General features: G+C 63.8%; 1 protein-coding gene across 1 annotated transcript in view; it reads left to right on the top strand.

Annotated features, from left to right (window-relative positions):
• Positions 1 to 14,520: 14,520 nt before the first annotated feature.
• Positions 14,521 to 20,716, top strand: part of IPO7 (importin 7) — a 46,853-nt gene continuing 40,657 nt past the window's right edge. The window contains exons 1-3 of the mRNA XM_075326608.1: positions 14,521 to 14,601; positions 14,752 to 14,905; positions 15,869 to 16,027. Of these exons, the coding sequence (XP_075182723.1) occupies positions 14,565 to 14,601; positions 14,752 to 14,905; positions 15,869 to 16,027 (350 nt within the window). The 5' untranslated portion in view covers positions 14,521 to 14,564. The remainder of the gene's footprint in view (positions 14,602 to 14,751; positions 14,906 to 15,868; positions 16,028 to 20,716) is intronic.

Raw genomic sequence — 20,716 nt, forward strand, 5'->3', positions numbered from 1 at the left:
GCCCCGAGTGCCGCCGGCCCCCCCCTTCGTGTGGTTGCCCCCGAGTGCCGCCGGCCCCCCCCCTTCGTGTGGTTGCCCCCGAGTGCCCGCCGGCCCCCCCCTTCGTGTGGTTGCCCCCGAGTGCCGCCGGCCCCCCCCTTCGTGTGGTTGCCCCGAGTGCCGCCGGCCCCCCCCTTCGTGTGGTTGCCCCGAGTGCCGCCGGCCCCCCCCCTTCGTGTGGTTGCCCCGAGTGCCGCCGGCCCCCCCCTTCGTGTGGTTGCCCCGAGTGCCGCCGGCCCCCCCCTTCGTGTGGTTGCCCCGAGTGCCGCCGGCCCCCCCCTTCGTGTGGTTGCCCCGAGTGCCGCCGGCCCCCCCTTCGTGTGGTTGCCCCGAGTGCCGCCGGCCCCCCCCCTTCGTGTGGTTGCCCCGAGTGCCGCCGGCCCCCCCCTTCGTGTGGTTGCCCCGAGTGCCGCCGGCCCCCCCCCTTCGTGTGGTTGCCCCGAGTGCCGCCGGCCCCCCCCTTCGTGTGGTTGCCCCGAGTGCCGCCGGCCCCCCCCCTTCGTGTGGTTGCCCCGAGTGCCGCCGGCCCCCCCCTTCGTGTGGTTGCCCCGAGTGCCGCCGGCCCCCCCCTTCGTGTGGTTGCCCCCGAGTGCCGCCGGCCCCCCCCTTCGTGTGGTTGCCCCGAGTGCCGCCGGCCCCCCCCTTCGTGTGGTTGCCCCGAGTGCCGCCGGCCCCCCCCTTCGTGTGGTTGCCCCGAGTGCCGCCGGCCCCCCCCTTCGTGTGGTTGCCCCGAGTGCCGCCGGCCCCCCCCTTCGTGTGGTTGCCCCGAGTGCCGCCGGCCCCCCCCTTCGTGTGGTTGCCCCGAGTGCCGCCGGCCCCCCCCTTCGTGTGGTTGCCCCGAGTGCCGCCGGCCCCCCCCTTCGTGTGGTTGCCCCGAGTGCCGCCGGCCCCCCCCTTCGTGTGGTTGCCCCGAGTGCCGCCGGCCCCCCCCTTCGTGTGGTTGCCCCGAGTGCCGCCGGCCCCCCCCTTCGTGTGGTTGCCCCGAGTGCCGCCGGCCCCCCCCTTCGTGTGGTTGCCCCGAGTGCCGCCGGCCCCCCCCTTCGTGTGGTTGCCCCGAGTGCCGCCGGCCCCCCCCTTCGTGTGGTTGCCCCGAGTGCCGCCGGCCCCCCCCTTCGTGTGGTTGCCCCGAGTGCCGCCGGCCCCCCCCTTCGTGTGGTTGCCCCGAGTGCCGCCGGCCCCCCCCTTCGTGTGGTTGCCCCGAGTGCCGCCGGCCCCCCCCTTCGTGTGGTTGCCCCGAGTGCCGCCGGCCCCCCCCTTCGTGTGGTTGCCCCGAGTGCCGCCGGCCCCCCCCTTCGTGTGGTTGCCCCGAGTGCCGCCGGCCCCCCCCTTCGTGTGGTTGCCCCGAGTGCCGCCGGCCCCCCCCTTCGTGTGGTTGCCCCGAGTGCCGCCGGCCCCCCCCCTTCGTGTGGTTGCCCCGAGTGCCGCCGGCCCCCCCCTTCGTGTGGTTGCCCCGAGTGCCGCCGGCCCCCCCCTTCGTGTGGTTGCCCCGAGTGCCGCCGGCCCCCCCCTTCGTGTGGTTGCCCCGAGTGCCGCCGGCCCCCCCCTTCGTGTGGTTGCCCCGAGTGCCGCCGGCCCCCCCCTTCGTGTGGTTGCCCCGAGTGCCGCCGGCCCCCCCCTTCGTGTGGTTGCCCCGAGTGCCGCCGGCCCCCCCCTTCGTGTGGTTGCCCCGAGTGCCGCCGGCCCCCCCCTTCGTGTGGTTGCCCCGAGTGCCGCCGGCCCCCCCCTTCGTGTGGTTGCCCCGAGTGCCGCCGGCCCCCCCCTTCGTGTGGTTGCCCCGAGTGCCGCCGGCCCCCCCCTTCGTGTGGTTGCCCCGAGTGCCGCCGGCCCCCCCCTTCGTGTGGTTGCCCCGAGTGCCGCCGGCCCCCCCCTTCGTGTGGTTGCCCCGAGTGCCGCCGGCCCCCCCCTTCGTGTGGTTGCCCCGAGTGCCGCCGGCCCCCCCCTTCGTGTGGTTGCCCCGAGTGCCGCCGGCCCCCCCCTTCGTGTGGTTGCCCCGAGTGCCGCCGGCCCCCCCCTTCGTGTGGTTGCCCCGAGTGCCGCCGGCCCCCCCCTTCGTGTGGTTGCCCCGAGTGCCGCCGGCCCCCCCCTTCGTGTGGTTGCCCCGAGTGCCGCCGGCCCCCCCCTTCGTGTGGTTGCCCCGAGTGCCGCCGGCCCCCCCCTTCGTGTGGTTGCCCCGAGTGCCGCCGGCCCCCCCCTTCGTGTGGTTGCCCCGAGTGCCGCCGGCCCCCCCCTTCGTGTGGTTGCCCCGAGTGCCGCCGGCCCCCCCCTTCGTGTGGTTGCCCCGAGTGCCGCCGGCCCCCCCCTTCGTGTGGTTGCCCCGAGTGCCGCCGGCCCCCCCCTTCGTGTGGTTGCCCCGAGTGCCGCCGGCCCCCCCCTTCGTGTGGTTGCCCCGAGTGCCGCCGGCCCCCCCCTTCGTGTGGTTGCCCCGAGTGCCGCCGGCCCCCCCCTTCGTGTGGTTGCCCCGAGTGCCGCCGGCCCCCCCCTTCGTGTGGTTGCCCCGAGTGCCGCCGGCCCCCCCCTTCGTGTGGTTGCCCCGAGTGCCGCCGGCCCCCCCCTTCGTGTGGTTGCCCCGAGTGCCGCCGGCCCCCCCCTTCGTGTGGTTGCCCCGAGTGCCGCCGGCCCCCCCCTTCGTGTGGTTGCCCCGAGTGCCGCCGGCCCCCCCCTTCGTGTGGTTGCCCCGAGTGCCGCCGGCCCCCCCCTTCGTGTGGTTGCCCCGAGTGCCGCCGGCCCCCCCCTTCGTGTGGTTGCCCCGAGTGCCGCCGGCCCCCCCCTTCGTGTGGTTGCCCCGAGTGCCGCCGGCCCCCCCCTTCGTGTGGTTGCCCCGAGTGCCGCCGGCCCCCCCCTTCGTGTGGTTGCCCCGAGTGCCGCCGGCCCCCCCCTTCGTGTGGTTGCCCCGAGTGCCGCCGGCCCCCCCCTTCGTGTGGTTGCCCCGAGTGCCGCCGGCCCCCCCCTTCGTGTGGTTGCCCCGAGTGCCGCCGGCCCCCCCCTTCGTGTGGTTGCCCCGAGTGCCGCCGGCCCCCCCCTTCGTGTGGTTGCCCCGAGTGCCGCCGGCCCCCCCCTTCGTGTGGTTGCCCCGAGTGCCGCCGGCCCCCCCCTTCGTGTGGTTGCCCGAGTGCCGCCGGCCCCCCCCTTCGTGTGGTTGCCCCGAGTGCCGCCGGCCCCCCCCTTCGTGTGGTTGCCCCGAGTGCCGCCGGCCCCCCCCTTCGTGTGGTTGCCCCGAGTGCCGCCGGCCCCCCCCTTCGTGTGGTTGCCCCGAGTGCCGCCGGCCCCCCCCTTCGTGTGGTTGCCCCGAGTGCCGCCGGCCCCCCCCTTCGTGTGGTTGCCCCGAGTGCCGCCGGCCCCCCCCTTCGTGTGGTTGCCCCGAGTGCCGCCGGCCCCCCCCTTCGTGTGGTTGCCCGAGTGCCGCCGGCCCCCCCCTTCGTGTGGTTGCCCCGAGTGCCGCCGGCCCCCCCCTTCGTGTGGTTGCCCCGAGTGCCGCCGGCCCCCCCCTTCGTGTGGTTGCCCCGAGTGCCGCCGGCCCCCCCCTTCGTGTGGTTGCCCCGAGTGCCGCCGGCCCCCCCCTTCGTGTGGTTGCCCCGAGTGCCGCCGGCCCCCCCCTTCGTGTGGTTGCCCCGAGTGCCGCCGGCCCCCCCCTTCGTGTGGTTGCCCCGAGTGCCGCCGGCCCCCCCCTTCGTGTGGTTGCCCCGAGTGCCGCCGGCCCCCCCCTTCGTGTGGTTGCCCCGAGTGCCGCCGGCCCCCCCCTTCGTGTGGTTGCCCCGAGTGCCGCCGGCCCCCCCCTTCGTGTGGTTGCCCCGAGTGCCGCCGGCCCCCCCCTTCGTGTGGTTGCCCCGAGTGCCGCCGGCCCCCCCCTTCGTGTGGTTGCCCCGAGTGCCGCCGGCCCCCCCCTTCGTGTGGTTGCCCCGAGTGCCGCCGGCCCCCCCCTTCGTGTGGTTGCCCCGAGTGCCGCCGGCCCCCCCCCTTCGTGTGGTTGCCCCGAGTGCCGCCGGCCCCCCCCTTCGTGTGGTTGCCCCGAGTGCCGCCGGCCCCCCCCTTCGTGTGGTTGCCCCGAGTGCCGCCGGCCCCCCCCTTCGTGTGGTTGCCCCGAGTGCCGCCGGCCCCCCCCCTTCGTGTGGTTGCCCCGAGTGCCGCCGGCCCCCCCCTTCGTGTGGTTGCCCCGAGTGCCGCCGGCCCCCCCCTTCGTGTGGTTGCCCCGAGTGCCGCCGGCCCCCCCCTTCGTGTGGTTGCCCCGAGTGCCGCCGGCCCCCCCCTTCGTGTGGTTGCCCCGAGTGCCGCCGGCCCCCCCCTTCGTGTGGTTGCCCCGAGTGCCGCCGGCCCCCCCCTTCGTGTGGTTGCCCCGAGTGCCGCCGGCCCCCCCCTTCGTGTGGTTGCCCCGAGTGCCGCCGGCCCCCCCCTTCGTGTGGTTGCCCCGAGTGCCGCCGGCCCCCCCCTTCGTGTGGTTGCCCCGAGTGCCGCCGGCCCCCCCCTTCGTGTGGTTGCCCCGAGTGCCGCCGGCCCCCCCCTTCGTGTGGTTGCCCCGAGTGCCGCCGGCCCCCCCCTTCGTGTGGTTGCCCCGAGTGCCGCCGGCCCCCCCCTTCGTGTGGTTGCCCCGAGTGCCGCCGGCCCCCCCCTTCGTGTGGTTGCCCCGAGTGCCGCCGGCCCCCCCCTTCGTGTGGTTGCCCCGAGTGCCGCCGGCCCCCCCCTTCGTGTGGTTGCCCCGAGTGCCGCCGGCCCCCCCCTTCGTGTGGTTGCCCCGAGTGCCGCCGGCCCCCCCTTCGTGTGGTTGCCCCGAGTGCCGCCGGCCCCCCCCTTCGTGTGGTTGCCCCGAGTGCCGCCGGCCCCCCCCTTCGTGTGGTTGCCCCGAGTGCCGCCGGCCCCCCCCTTCGTGTGGTTGCCCCGAGTGCCGCCGGCCCCCCCCTTCGTGTGGTTGCCCCGAGTGCCGCCGGCCCCCCCCCTTCGTGTGGTTGCCCCGAGTGCCGCCGGCCCCCCCTTCGTGTGGTTGCCCCGAGTGCCGCCGGCCCCCCCCTTCGTGTGGTTGCCCCGAGTGCCGCCGGCCCCCCCCTTCGTGTGGTTGCCCCGAGTGCCGCCGGCCCCCCCCTTCGTGTGGTTGCCCCGAGTGCCGCCGGCCCCCCCCTTCGTGTGGTTGCCCCGAGTGCCGCCGGCCCCCCCCTTCGTGTGGTTGCCCCGAGTGCCGCCGGCCCCCCCCTTCGTGTGGTTGCCCCGAGTGCCGCCGGCCCCCCCCTTCGTGTGGTTGCCCCGAGTGCCGCCGGCCCCCCCCTTCGTGTGGTTGCCCCGAGTGCCGCCGGCCCCCCCCCTTCGTGTGGTTGCCCCGAGTGCCGCCGGCCCCCCCCTTCGTGTGGTTGCCCCGAGTGCCGCCGGCCCCCCCTTCGTGTGGTTGCCCGAGTGCCGCCGGCCCCCCCCTTCGTGTGGTTGCCCCGAGTGCCGCCGGCCCCCCCCTTCGTGTGGTTGCCCCGAGTGCCGCCGCCCCCCCCTTCGTGTGGTTGCCCCGAGTGCCGCCGGCCCCCCCCTTCGTGTGGTTGCCCCGAGTGCCGCCGGCCCCCCCCCTTCGTGTGGTTGCCCCGAGTGCCGCCGGCCCCCCCCTTCGTGTGGTTGCCCCGAGTGCCGCCGGCCCCCCCCTTCGTGTGGTTGCCCCGAGTGCCGCCCGGCCCCCCCCTTCGTGTGGTTGCCCCGAGTGCCGCCGGCCCCCCCCTTCGTGTGGTTGCCCCGAGTGCCGCCGGCCCCCCCCTTCGTGTGGTTGCCCCGAGTGCCGCCGGCCCCCCCCTTCGTGTGGTTGCCCCGAGTGCCGCCGGCCCCCCCTTCGTGTGGTTGCCCCGAGTGCCGCCGGCCCCCCCCTTCGTGTGGTTGCCCCGAGTGCCGCCGGCCCCCCCCCTTCGTGTGGTTGCCCCGAGTGCCGCCGGCCCCCCCTTCGTGTGGTTGCCCCGAGTGCCGCCGGCCCCCCCCCTTCGTGTGGTTGCCCCGAGTGCCGCGGCCCCCCCTTCGTGTGGTTGCCCCGAGTGCCGCCGGCCCCCCCCTTCGTGTGGTTGCCCCGAGTGCCGCCGGCCCCCCCCTTCGTGTGGTTGCCCGAGTGCCGCCGGCCCCCCCCTTCGTGTGGTTGCCCCGAGTGCCGCCGGCCCCCCCCTTCGTGTGGTTGCCCCGAGTGCCGCCGGCCCCCCCCTTCGTGTGGTTGCCCCGAGTGCCGCCGGCCCCCCCCTTCGTGTGGTTGCCCCGAGTGCCGCCGGCCCCCCCCTTCGTGTGGTTGCCCCGAGTGCCGCCGGCCCCCCCCTTCGTGTGGTTGCCCCGAGTGCCGCCGGCCCCCCCCTTCGTGTGGTTGCCCCGAGTGCCGCCGGCCCCCCCCTTCGTGTGGTTGCCCCGAGTGCCGCCGGCCCCCCCCTTCGTGTGGTTGCCCCGAGTGCCGCCGGCCCCCCCCTTCGTGTGGTTGCCCCGAGTGCCGCCGGCCCCCCCCTTCGTGTGGTTGCCCCGAGTGCCGCCGGCCCCCCCCTTCGTGTGGTTGCCCCGAGTGCCGCCGGCCCCCCCCTTCGTGTGGTTGCCCCGAGTGCCGCCGGCCCCCCCCTTCGTGTGGTTGCCCCGAGTGCCGCCGGCCCCCCCCTTCGTGTGGTTGCCCCGAGTGCCGCCGGCCCCCCCCTTCGTGTGGTTGCCCCGAGTGCCGCCGGCCCCCCCCTTCGTGTGGTTGCCCCGAGTGCCGCCGGCCCCCCCCTTCGTGTGGTTGCCCCGAGTGCCGCCGGCCCCCCCCTTCGTGTGGTTGCCCCGAGTGCCGCCGGCCCCCCCCTTCGTGTGGTTGCCCCGAGTGCCGCCGGCCCCCCCCTTCGTGTGGTTGCCCCGAGTGCCGCCGGCCCCCCCCTTCGTGTGGTTGCCCCGAGTGCCGCCGGCCCCCCCCTTCGTGTGGTTGCCCCGAGTGCCGCCGGCCCCCCCCTTCGTGTGGTTGCCCCGAGTGCCGCGGCCCCCCCTTCGTGTGGTTGCCCCGAGTGCCGCCGGCCCCCCCCTTCGTGTGGTTGCCCCGAGTGCCGCCGGCCCCCCCCTTCGTGTGGTTGCCCCGAGTGCCGCCGGCCCCCCCCTTCGTGTGGTTGCCCCGAGTGCCGCCGGCCCCCCCCTTCGTGTGGTTGCCCCGAGTGCCGCCGGCCCCCCCCCTTCGTGTGGTTGCCCCGAGTGCCGCCGGCCCCCCCCTTCGTGTGGTTGCCCCGAGTGCCGCCGGCCCCCCCCTTCGTGTGGTTGCCCCGAGTGCCGCCGGCCCCCCCCTTCGTGTGGTTGCCCCGAGTGCCGCCGGCCCCCCCCTTCGTGTGGTTGCCCGAGTGCCGCCGGCCCCCCCCTTTGTGTGGTTGCCCCGAGTGCCGCCGGCCCCCCCCTTTGTGTGGTTGCCCCGAGTGCCGCCGGCCCCCCCCTTTGTGTGGTTGCCCCGAGTGCCGCCGGCCCCCCCCTTTGTGTGGTTGCCCCGAGTGCCGCCGGCCCCCCCCTTTGTGTGGTTGCCCCGAGTGCCGCCGGCCCCCCCCTTTGTGTGGTTGCCCCGAGTGCCGCCGGCCCCCCCCTTTGTGTGGTTGCCCCGAGTGCCGCCGGCCCCCCCCTTTGTGTGGTTGCCCCGAGTGCCGCCGGCCCCCCCCTTCGTGTGGTTGCCCCGAGTGCCGCCGGCCCCCCCCTTCGTGTGGTTGCCCCGAGTGCCGCCGGCCCCCCCCTTCGTGTGGTTGCCCCGAGTGCCGCCGGCCCCCCCCCCTTCGTGTGGTTGCCCCGAGTGCCGCCGTCATCCCATTCCTCCTCGTGTGGTCGTCCCTGGTGTCGTTGTCATCCCATTCCTCCTCGTGTGGTCGTCCCTGGTGTCGTTGTCGTCCTCATCCTGGGCTACCTTCCCCCTTGGGTGGCCGCCCATGTTACCCTCCACCGATGCGACACCCCACCCTCCCCCCTCATGTCTTCTCAACCCCCCCCCCCGGGGTTGTCCCCAATCGATGGGGCAGATGCAGAATGTAATGGAATCTTCCGGGGCAATGATGAGAATTCGGTGCTGATCTCTGCCGCTGCCTTTTTGTGCATTTCCAGAGGTGGAATTCTTGTGGCAGCTGAGAGCTTGTTACAATGTAACATCGAGTAAATCCTCCGTGAGCTTCACAGCCGGACTGATACATTGTAACAAGCTCTGGATGTGACTGTTACTATTCACTGACAGCCAGCAGAGATGAGACATTGCAGCGCGCGGTGTGTAATCTGGTGTCCGCTCCGTTACACGGGGCTACTTCGGTCACGTGATCCTCCTTTGCGCTGTGTTGTGGCGGCTGCGCTTCCTCTAGTCACGTGATCTGTGAGGCCTCCGCTCTGCGCTTTTCTAGGTGTTTGCCACCGCTGGTTACTATTGGTGAGGACGATCCTGACTCTGCTGATGCCGCTTATCCACTATTCCGGGGTCTTTGCCGCTGCGCTTCCTGATCAGTGTCAGCTCCGCGGTGGCGGCGGTTGCGTGGTGATGGCGGTTGCGCGGTGTTGGTGGCGGCAGCAGGATAGATGGATGGTCTGTACTCGTATCGCGAAATCGCGTCATGATGGAAAAAACGGAACCTCACGGCGCTCAGTGAAGTCCTCTGCACAAGAATGAGGAGGTGAACCCCCAAACTCTGCACAAGTCGGGGGTCACTGCTCAGACCCCTCATCAGGACAAGAGTTCTGCTATTAAAGGCCGGTACCCAGAATCTGCAGTTATTTATTGGCAGGGGGTGCCCCCTCCCCTCCTGGTGCCCCCTCCCCTCCTGGTGCCATGGGTCGGTGGAGACACCCAGGTGCAGCACTCCGCTGTTTCCGGTACTCCCATAGACTATGGTTCCCTCTGCTCCATCCTTGAACGGCTCTGCAGGCCATCCCCCGGCGTGTGGGGCAGGGTCCTCCGATTTCCCCCCCCTTCCCCCGGCGTGTGGGGCAGGGTCCTCCGATTTCCCCCCCCTTCCCCCGGCGTGTGGGGCAGGGTCCTCCGATTTCCCCCCCCCTTCCCCCGGCGTGTGGGGCAGGGTCCTCCGATTTCCCCCCCCTTCCCCCGGCGTGTGGGGCAGGGTCCTCCGATTTCCCCCCCCTTCCCCCGGCGTGTGGGGCAGGGTCCTCCGATTTCCCCCCCCTTCCCCCGGCGTGTGGGGCAGGGTCCTCCGATTTTCCCCCCCTTCCCCCGGCGTGTGGGGCAGGGTCCTCCGATTTTCCCCCCCTTCCCCCGGCGTGTGGGGCAGGGTCCTCCGATTTCCCCCCCCCTTCCCCCGGCGTGTGGGGCAGGGTCCTCCGATTTTCCCCCCCCCTTCCCCCGGCGTGTGGGGCAGGGTCCTCCGATTTTCCCCCCCCTTCCCCCGGCGTGTGGGGCAGGGTCCTCCGATTTTCCCCCCCCCTTCCCCCGGCGTGTGGGGCAGGGTCCTCCGATTTTCCCCCCCCTTCCCCCGGCGTGTGGGGCAGGGTCCTCCGATTCTCCCCCCCCTTTCCCCGGCGTGTGGGGCAGGGTCCTCCGATTCTCCCCCCCCTTCCCCCGGCGTGTGGGGCAGGGTCCTCCGATTTTCCCCCCCCCTTCCCCCGGCGTGTGGGGCAGGGTCCTCCGATTCTCCCCCCCCTTTCCCCGGCGTGTGGGGCAGGGTCCTCCGATTTTCCCCCCCCCTTTCCCCGGCGTGTGGGGCAGGGTCCTCCGATTTTTTCCCCCCCTTTCCCCGGCGTGTGGGGCAGGGTCCTCCGATTTCTCCCCCCCCCTTCCCCCGGCGTGTGGGGCAGGGTCCTCCGATTGTCCCCCCCCCTTTCCCCGGCGTGTGGGGCAGGGTCCTCCGATTTTTTTCCCCGGCGTGTGGGGCAGGGTCCTCCGATTTCCCCCCCCCTTCCCCCGGCGTGTGGGGCAGGGTCCTCCGATTTCCCCCCCCCCTTCCCCCGGCGTGTGGGGCAGGGTCCTCCGATTTTCCCCCCCCTTCCCCCGGCGTGTGGGGCAGGGTCCTCCGATTCTCCCCCCCCTTTCCCCGGCGTGTGGGGCAGGGTCCTCCGATTCTCCCCCCCCTTCCCCCGGCGTGTGGGGCAGGGTCCTCCGATTTTCCCCCCCCCTTCCCCCGGCGTGTGGGGCAGGGTCCTCCGATTCTCCCCCCCCTTTCCCCGGCGTGTGGGGCAGGGTCCTCCGATTTTCCCCCCCCCTTCCCCCGGCGTGTGGGGCAGGGTCCTCCGATTCTCCCCCCCCTTTCCCCGGCGTGTGGGGCAGGGTCCTCCGATTTTTTTCCCCGGCGTGTGGGGCAGGGTCCTCCGATTTCCCCCCCCCCTTCCCCCGGCGTGTGGGGCAGGGTCCTCCGATTTTCCCCCCCCCTTCCCCCGGCGTGTGGGGCAGGGTCCTCCGATTTTCCCCCCCCTTCCCCCGGCGTGTGGGGCAGGGTCCTCCGATTCTCCCCCCCCTTTCCCCGGCGTGTGGGGCAGGGTCCTCCGATTCTCCCCCCCCTTCCCCCGGCGTGTGGGGCAGGGTCCTCCGATTTTCCCCCCCCCTTCCCCCGGCGTGTGGGGCAGGGTCCTCCGATTCTCCCCCCCCTTTCCCCGGCGTGTGGGGCAGGGTCCTCCGATTTTCCCCCCCCTTTCCCCGGCGTGTGGGGCAGGGTCCTCCGATTTTTCCCCCCCTTTCCCCGGCGTGTGGGGCAGGGTCCTCCGATTTCTCCCCCCCCCCTTCCCCCGGCGTGTGGGGCAGGGTCCTCCGATTTTTTTCCCCGGCGTGTGGGGCAGGGTCCTCCGATTTCCCCCCCCCTTCCCCTGGCATGCGGGGCAGGGTCCTCTGATTCCCCCCCCCCCCTTCCCCCGGCGTGTGGGGCAGGGTCCTCTGATTTCCCCCCCCCTTCCCCTGGCATGCGGGGCAGGGTCCTCTGATTTCCCCCCCCCCCCCCTTCCCCCGGCGTGTGGGGCAGGGTCCTCTGATTTCCCCCCCCCCTTCCCCTGGCGTGTGGGGCAGGGTCCTCCGATTTCCCCCCCCTCTTCCCCTGGCATGCGGGGCAGGGTCCTCTGATTTCCCCCCCCTTCCCCTGGCGTGTGGGGCAGGGTCCTCTGATTTCCCCCCCCCTTCCCCTGGCATGCGGGGCAGGGTCCTCTGATTCCCCCCCCCCTTCCCCCGGCGTGTGGGGCAGGGTCCTCTGATTTCCCCCCCCCCTTCTTCTGGCGTGTGGGGCAGGGTTCCCCGCTCCATGGTTCTGCAATCTCTTTGGATTTTGGGTTTTTAGATTTTAGGGTCTGGGCGACCACGTTATATTTGAGGCTGTTTGAGCCCTCCCCCCCCAGTTCTGGCCGCTACCAGGCCCCATTATTGCGGCTGCTCGTCTGGGTTGTGTGGTGCCGGCCCCTGACCCTTCGTCACCCGCTGCCGTCCCTCCCCTCCGCTGGTTCCTCACTTCCTGTTCAGTCATTTCCTGCATGTGGTTCTGTGCGGATGAGTCAGTGATCAGCAGCTGACACTTCTCCTCCCATCATCCATGTGGCTCCGGGCCCCTCCCCCGCCGGCCCCTCTGCTTGTGTCATCGGTTCAGGAGGCGGCTGCACCGCACTCCTCTCCTCATCACTGCTGTCACTTTTCAGCTGATGGGATGAGAGTTGGGGCTTTGAATATATTCACTGACAGCAAGCGGAGGTCTCACAAAGGATGAGAAATAGTTTTATAGAAGCTTGTGAAACTTTGGCCCATCCACAGCAGACGGCACCGGCCCCCCAACAGCCGCTGATCCTGCAGGAAGCGACGCTGCACAGAAGACCCTCGTCCTCAATCCCCCCGGACCCTCGTCCTCTACACCTCCTCCACCCCCCAAACCTTCAACCACCTCCCCCCCCCCCCCCCCCGGACCCTCATCGTCCTGTTGACGTTTCACACCCTTTCTGTCATGTTACTTGCAGTGAATATAGAGAGGCTCGTAGATCACAGTGGGGGACGGAGCTGGAGATCACCGCAGGGGACGGGGCCCGTAGGTGACAGCGGGGGGCCATAGATGATGGCGCCATTTAGGCCTGAAGACATTAACCCCTTCTTTACTCTGATGACAGACATGGCCTGAGCGGAGAGGTAGACTGATAATCCACAGCTCAGCAGCTCTCGGGGTCTGTGGAAAGCTGGGTGAGGCTGGCTCGGGGGGCTTCGTCTTCTGTGTGATGTCTGATGACATAGTGGAGGTGAAGCGCGTCTGTGGATGGATTAATCGGCTGCTGATGAAGCGGAGGCGGGGGGGTGCGGAGCCCCTCCTGCAGCACATTCTATACAATGGAGCCGAGGTATAGATTGTATCTCGCGCCGTACGACTGACCCCGGACCTGTCACTACAGGCGGTCCCTGTGCCTGCCCCTCTTACACCCCTCCCCTCGTGGTTCCTCAGCATGCCCCCTTCCAATTTCCCATAGCCGTCCCCATATGAACCCCTCCTGCTTTCCCTCCACACACTCCAGTGCAGCTCCCTGTTATGCCCTCGCCCTCCAGGTGCGGCTCGGACGCTCTGTGTGTGGTCCCGGCACTTGGCCGCCCCCCCCTTCTCGCTGTGCGACCCCTAATATTTGGTTGCCCCCATCCTTTCTCGCTGTGCAGTCCTGGCACGTGGCCGCCGCCCTTCTCTTCTCTCTTCGTTGTCCCAACACGCGTTACCCCCCCCCCCCCCCCCGCTTTCCTTTTCAATCATGTCACCAGTCACTCATCGGGGACTCTTGTTGCAGGTGGTTTTTGTAGCATTGTATAATCGTCGCTTGCTTTCAGTGAGTGGAAACCATTTCTGATTCCACGTATCAGGCTCTGTGCACTGCAGAGGGTTTGCTACAATTGTATTCAGCCTGAACCCAAGTCCAGACTAATACACAGTACATTAGATCCTGAAGAATGGCGCTGCCCCTTGTAGAGGATGTGCGTGTCCCCCGATTGTTCTGCACCCCATTGTCAAATGCTGAAAGTGGAACCCAAAGTTCCTTATTTGATGCTTAAAGGGCCAGTGCCTCCTGTGAATAAAGCTGGCAATAGTCTTCCAGTTTTTCACCTTTTTCTAGATCTGTTTGCTTTCAGTGAATGGGAAGCTCCTTGTGTACTGTTAGTGTCTGGTCACGGCTGAGGGTTCGTTACACTTGCGTCTGGTCACGGCTGAGGTTTCGTTACACGTGTGTCTGATCACGGCTGAGGGTTCGTTACACTTGTGTCTGGTCACGGCTGAGGGTTCGTTACACTTGTGTCTGGTCACGGCTGAGGTGTACACTTGTCTGGTCACGGCTGAGGGTTCGTTACACTTGCGTCTGGTCACGGCTGAGGTTTCGTTACACTTGCGTCTGGTCACGGCTGAGGTTTCGTTACACGTGTGTCTGATCACGGCTGAGGGTTCGTTACACTTGTGTCTGGTCACGGCTGAGGTGTACACTTGTCTGGTCACGGCTGAGGGTTCGTTACACTTGCGTCTGGTCACGGCTGAGGTTTCGTTACACGTGTGTCTGATCACGGCTGAGGGTTCGTTACACTTGTGTCTGGTCACGGCTGAGGGTTCGTTACACTTGTGTCTGGTCACGGCTGAGGGTTTGTTACACTTGTGTCTGGTCACGGCTGAGGGTTACACTTGTGTCTGGTCACGGCTGAGGGTTACACTTGCGTCTGCTCACGGCTGAGGGTTCGTTACACTTGCGTCTGCTCACGGCTGAGGGTTCGTTACACTTGCGTCTGCTCACGGCTGAGGGTTCGTTACACTTGCGTCTGGTCACGGCTGAGGGTTCGTTACACTTGCGTCTGGTCACGGCTGAGGTTTCATTACACTTGTGTCTGGTCACGGCTGAGGTTTCATTACACTTGTGTCTGCTCACGGCTGAGGGTTCGTTACACTTGTGTCTGGTCACGGCTGAGGGTTCGTTACACTTGTGTCTGGTCACGGCTGAGGGTTCGTTACACTTGCGTCTGGTCACGGCTGAGGTTTCGTTACACTTGCGTCTGCTCACGGCTGAGGGTTCGTTACACTTGTGTCTGGTCACGGCTGAGGTGTACACTTGTCTGGTCACGGCTGAGGTGTACACTTGTCTGGTCACGGCTGAGGTGTACACTTGTCTGGTCACGGCTGAGGGTTCGTTACACTTGCGTCTGGTCACGGCTGAGGGTTCGTTACACTTGCGTCTGGTCACGGCTGAGGGTTCGTTACACTTGCGTCTGGTCACGGCTGAGGGTTCGTTACACTTGCGTCTGGTCACGGCTGAGGGTTCGTTACACTTGCGTCTGGTCACGGCTGAGGGTTCGTTACACTTGCGTCTGGTCACGGCTGAGGGTTCGTTACACTTGCGTCTGGTCACGGCTGAGGGTTCGTTACACTTGCGTCTGGTCACGGCTGAGGGTTCGTTACACTTGCGTCTGGTCACGGCTGAGGGTTCGTTACACTTGCGTCTGGTCACGGCTGAGGGTTCGTTACACTTGCGTCTGGTCACGGCTGAGGGTTCGTTACACTTGCGTCTGGTCACGGCTGAGGGTTTGTTACTCTTGCGTCTCTGGTTCGTTGCTGGTTTTCCTTTTTTCCTGACTCTTGTTTTTTTCCCTCCAGTCGCACAAGTCCGTGAACTTCGTGTCAACTCTGCTGCAGATCACCATGTCTGAGCAACTGGATCTACCAGTACGACAGGCGGGTAAGAGCGCGGCGAGCCACTAACTCTTTACTGCCCGAGGCTGCTGGATGATCAGATAATCCAAAGTCCCGAAAATCAGTCCCTGCTGCATGTGCCATGTCATGCCGTGCGTGAGGGTCTCTACATCTGCTATTGTTTTCCTCCTCGCAGGTGTCATCTACCTGAAGAATATGATCACGCAGTATTGGCCGGACCGTGAGGTGACCCCCGGAGAAGTGCCCACTCACACCATCCCCGAGGAGGACCGGCACTGCATCCGGGAGAACATAGTGGAGGCCATCATCCAGTCCCCGGAGCTGATCAGGTCAGGGCCACGTCCATAGTCGGGCTCGCGCCCCCGTCGTCGGGGAGTCCGCCCGTCGGGCTCGCGCCCCCAGTCGTCGGGGAGTCCGCCCGTCGGGCTCGCGCCCCCGTCGTCGGGGAGTCCGCCCGTCGGGCTCGCGCCCCCGGCGTCGGGGAGTCCGCCCGTCGGGCTCGCGCCCCCGGCGTCGGGGAGTCCGCCCGTCGGGCTCGCGCCCCCGGCGTCGGGGAGTCCGCCCGTCGGGCTCGCGCCCCCGGCGTCGGGGAGTCCGCCCGTCGGGCTCGCGCCCCCGGCGTCGGGGAGTCCGCCCGTCGGGCTCGCGCCCCCGGCGTCGGGGAGTCCGCCCGTCGGGCTCGCGCCCCCGGCGTCGGGGAGTCCGCCCGTCGGGCTCGCGCCCCCCGGCGTCGGGGAGTCCGCCCGTCGGGCTCGCGCCCCCGGCGTCGGGGAGTCCGCCCGTCGGGCTCGCGCCCCCGGCGTCGGGGAGTCCGCCCGTCGGGCTCGCGCCCCCGGCGTCGGGGAGTCCGCCCGTCGGGCTCGCGCCCCCGGCGTCGGGGAGTCCGCCCGTCGGGCTCGCGCCCCCTGCAGCTCGGTCCCCGGCGCCCTCTTTCCAGTTTTTCCCCGCACTCTCCTGTCTGAGGTCCTACGGCCGGTGCCGGGTTCACTTCTAATAAAAAGTCTTTCAAAGTATAAAAAAAATTTGTTTGAATACCCAATCTGAAAAAAAAAAAAAAATCGATTTTTCGTTATCGCTGCGTTTGTCAGTGATTTCTGAACAGCGAATCCCATTGGCAAAGGACGCAGAGGATAAAAATCATCCTCAGAATCAGTGACCCGCACTCGTCTGGTGTCACCTGTGCCCTGAATGGAGGAGAACGCTCTGCACACAGGAGACCACACAATCAGGCCTGTGTATATTATGTATGTGTGTGTATATATGTATACTGATGGTCTCATTGTCTCGCGCAGGGTCCAGCTCACCACCTGCATCCATCACATCATCAAACACGACTACCCGAATCGCTGGACTGCGGTGGTGGAGAAGATCGGCTTCTATCTGCAGTCTGACAACAGCGCCTGCTGGCTGGGGATCCTGCTCTGCCTCTACCAACTGGTGAAGAACTACGAGTAAGTGGCAGCGGGCCGCCCAGAAACCCATCACTGGGTGCTGTGTGGTGAGATGAGTAGTAAGCGTGCTTTACATGCTGTGACATCGCTAGCGATAGCACCCGCCCACCTCGGTGGCGCATCACGGGGTGATCGCTGCTGTAGTGAACAATATCGCTATGGGCAGCGTCACACGCAATTACCTCTTCACTGACGTCGCTGTGGCCGCCGAACAATCTCTCCTTTAAGGGGGAGGTTTGTGCAGCGTCAATAAGCGGCCGCCCAATAGAAGCGGAGATGAGTGCTCGGAACATCCCGCCCTCCTACTTCCTTCCTCATTGCGGGCGGCCGCAGGTACGGTGTTCCTTGTTTCTGCGGTGTCACACATAGCGATGTGTGCTGCCGCAGGAACGACGAACATCGTACCTGCAGCAGCAACTATAATCGGGAAAGGAACAACGTGTTAACGATCAACATTACTTACCTAATCATTGATCATTAACGGTCGTTCGTGCGTTTCACACGCAACGATGTCGCTAACGAGGCTGGATGTGTGTCATGAATTCCGTGACCTAAACGACATCTCGTTAGCGATGTCGTGGCGTGTAACGCCCGCTTTACACTCCAGAGCTGCACTCACTATTCTGCTGGTGCAGTCACTGTGTACGTACATTACATTACTGATCCTGAGTTACCTCCTGTATTATACTCCAGAGCTGTTGTCAAGGGAGGAATTTGGGTAAAGACTGCTAATGGAGTGTTCATACAGGGATATCCAGAGATGGTGCCGTATTAGCAGTATATCAGTGCTGATATATCAATGTATCAGACAATAAACACACAGACATGCTCTCTTTCAGCCAGCGTCATCAACTGACTTGTGTATTCGATAGATCCAATTATACAGTAAGCATGAACAACCTTGAAGCTAAACAGGGAGTGCTTCACTCCCCAATTTCTCATATTACATTGCCTGCCTCCCGTACATTCCTTCTGTGTGAACATTACTGATAACACTCTTGCAGCTTCACATTCTGGCTTCATTATCTTTGGTTAACTCCTTCATGGCTATACAACTTTTATAGAGCTGTTCAATTGCTATATAGACACAGATTATTATGCAACTACATCTACATTTTGATTATTTACATACACAGATATTCTTATTACGTTTAAACAAACATACTACAGCTCAGACCACCTTCACAGTCCCCCCTTAATAAAATAATCTGTGAATATTAACCTTAAATTTTAAATTTTTCCCCATTTTAGATATATTTTATTATTTGGGACTTATTTGTGACTTACTGCCCTTGGGACTTTAATTATATCTACCGTATTTTTCGGACTATAAGACGCACCCTTGTTTTAGAGGAGGAAAAAATAGAAAAAAATAAAATTAAAGTAAAAGAATGTGGTCATGACACACTTATTTTACTGCTGACAGTGTTACTGAGGTAATAATATCCCCCATTCTGGGTACCTTCCAGGTATATATGGCCCCCATCGTGGAATATGTATGTTCCCCATCATTATATGTGTGATCCTCCAATCTGGTGTGTGTGTGTGTGTGTGTGTGTGTGTATATATATATATATATAGTTATAGTGTGTGTGTGTGTGTATAGAGTTATATAGTGCAGTGTTCAAGTAGAAAAAATATAGCACTCACCAGATTATTTTGCTGTGCAGGATCCTGTTTATTTAAACAGCGTAGGTTACATGTGCGGAGAGGGCTGGTCCAGCTGAAGCACCGGACAGGTGCGAAACGGCCGTCGTCTGCCAAGGCGTTCACTCCCTCTCCCCACCAGCCCTCTCCGCACATGTAACCTCCGCTGTTTAAATAAACAGGATCCTGCACAGCAAAATAATCTGGTGAGTGCTATATTTTTTCTACTTGAACACTGCATGATTTGCTATCTATGGATATAAGCACCCCAGTGTTTGCCTCTAGCCACTGAATACGTGACTTTTTTCTGCATTGGATGGAATGGCTGGCTATATGCAAAGTAGTGCCCTGGTATCCCTCTTTCACTTCTGAGAGTTATATAGTGTGTGTGTGTGTGTGTGTGTGTGTGAATATATATGTATGATCCAACCCCATCCAGGTATACAGTAATGCCTATACTATATTATTTATTGCCTTACTTTTACTGATGTGCTGCTCACCATGCTTCAGTTTGGTCCTGGCATCACAAACAAAGTCTCACATATCTTAAGGACCTGCAGTGATGTAATGGAGAGGCGGGCACTGTGCTGTGCTGCTCTGTGCTGTGCTGTGCTGTTCTGGCCCACCCCTCTGCATTACATCACTGTAGGTCCTTGTCAGCTACGGGAGACTGTTTCTAGTGCAGAGGAAGGATCAAAGTGAAAGTAATGTGAGCCCTCCGCACAGAGACTGCGGCTGTGCTGTGAAGGTACGCCGTGCTCTGGTCCCGGACACTGCAGTGATCTGCTCTTCCCCCCCGGGCCAGATATGACAGCAGCGGCACCCTGCTCCTGCCTCCTTCACAGCGGACACAGTCTCCCCAGCCGCTGCAGGAAGCTGGCGTCTGAAGCTCCCACGTGTGTCCGCTGTTTACATTAAACTATTGATTAGCTGCTCCTCACCCCCGCTGACTGCAGAGAGAGGTGGGCGGGGAGCAGCTAATGAATATTCACTTACTTTAAGCAGCGGGCACACATGGTTTCTCCAGCGCCGGCTTCCTGCAGCAGCGACCCTCCCTGCCTCCTGTGATCCCACTGCATAGCGCTGACTCCCCACAGCTCCCTACCCCGCAGCTTCAGACCATAAGACGCACCCCACACTTTCCTCCCAAATTTGGAGGAAAAAAAGTGCGTCTTATGGTCCAAAAAATACGGTATATTTATATATGTGGGCTTTTTATGAGATTGTTGTTTAATTTAACACTACAGACTTTAACTTCCCCTTTAAGTACTTATTTTATTTATTTAAAAATAACTTTATGATTTATAGGGGCTATTAGGATTGGCGCTATTACTCTTATTAGGGCACATTATCCTGATTAAGAAAGATTGAGTCTAGACCTTATTTAAAAATTAGCACATAATCAAAAAACAATAAAAAACAAAGGACATTTGCTACAAATTGTCTATGGTTCTTCTTTCCGGATATGAATCAAAAGGAGGATGCTTGGTCAGAGCTAGTCCACTTAGGGTCACTTTGAACCTGGATAATCTGCTCTTGATAAAAAAAAAAAATAAAAAACATTAACATGATGAGGCTTCATGTGAACAGTTTGTGGCGCAGACTTGGACAAACCTTCTGGGATAATGGGTTGAATAGCGGCCGCTTTCTGCTTCGGTTGTGTCGGGTCCATTGGTTTCTGAGATGAGACGTCAACTCGCGTGTCATTACCAGTGCTCAGCAGACTAGGCCGGGGAGACATCAGCCTGATGGGATAGGCTCTTCCAAAACTTTTCCCGAGATGAGGGAATCCATAGCTAGCATTTTATATTAAGGAAAATCACTGAATATATTCATATGAGTTAGTAGGAGACAAAAACATTTGTAAATGGTTAGATTACATTAACCAAACCACATTTTTGGGTCTATGAAATGGCTGAATTAAGTATTTTTGACTACTCCACTCGTACCCTCAACAGTCCCCCTTGACTGACTTCTGCCATTTCCAAATACTAAGGGTACTGTGTTCCCTTAGGAAAAGAGAAAGAAAGATCTGTTGGGAAATCCTGCCTGACTGAACGTTGAGGCATGGGTGGAGAGGGGAATGGGATTTCTTCACCGGTTTGAGACTAAGGACTTCTAGGCGAGTCCTCACCCTTTGAGGTTGGACTTTCCCATGTCTCAAGGTTCTCTAAGTCCTCTCTTCTGTTTCGGCAATGATGGTTTGGGACTGTACAGGTTTTTTGTAAAGGATAAATATAAGCAGGACGCTCAGTGCAGCTCCGGTGGATCGACCCTTCTGCAATGCGGGGCGTGAATCCATGTTGTCCTGCCGTTGAGCTTTATCGAAATTTCTGTGCCTTTTAGGATTAATCAGTCTCCGGACCGAAAACCATATACTACTAACTCTGATTTAGGATCTGGAATTAGAACATACACTTGTTTATTTCTCTAATTAGTCAATTATATAAAGATTATACGTGCTTTGCGCTAGACCAAAAAACCATTTTACATTGGAACCTGTTTATTACTAAAGAGAAACAAAACACACACTAAAGAGAAACACAACACGCACTAAGGAGAAACACAACACGCATTGGTTTACAATTTATTAGTTTGTTTTTTTTACATACCACTTGCATTATGTGGATTTTCAGCAATGACATCGTTTTCTGCACTGGAAAGCCTCTGACCAGACCTGGAGAGAAATCTACACAACACGCACAGACTTGCATACAACGTGCTCATGATATACATCTATAATCAGTTTGCAGTCTCTAAGAATGGGTAGAGCAGGTGCAGGGTGTTTCTACAGACTCTTTACAGTTTTTCTTCATTGTTTTAAGAACGTGCTTCACAAGAGCGGGTGAGTTTGCCTATCTGGGTACTGAACCCTGGCGTCACCAAAGTGCACACTATTTGTTTTTCACAGATGTTAGTCCATGTTACTTGGGCCATCATTAAAAGAGATCTCATGGCAGAGAAAGCTTACCGCCCTTCATCCACAGACCTTCCTCAGTCAGCCGGCTCCCTGCGTCTCGCACTCCACTCCTTATTGGTTTA

Source organism: Anomaloglossus baeobatrachus, chromosome 10 (genome assembly GCF_048569485.1).
Source record: "Anomaloglossus baeobatrachus isolate aAnoBae1 chromosome 10, aAnoBae1.hap1, whole genome shotgun sequence".
NCBI lineage: Eukaryota > Metazoa > Chordata > Amphibia > Anura > Aromobatidae > Anomaloglossus > Anomaloglossus baeobatrachus.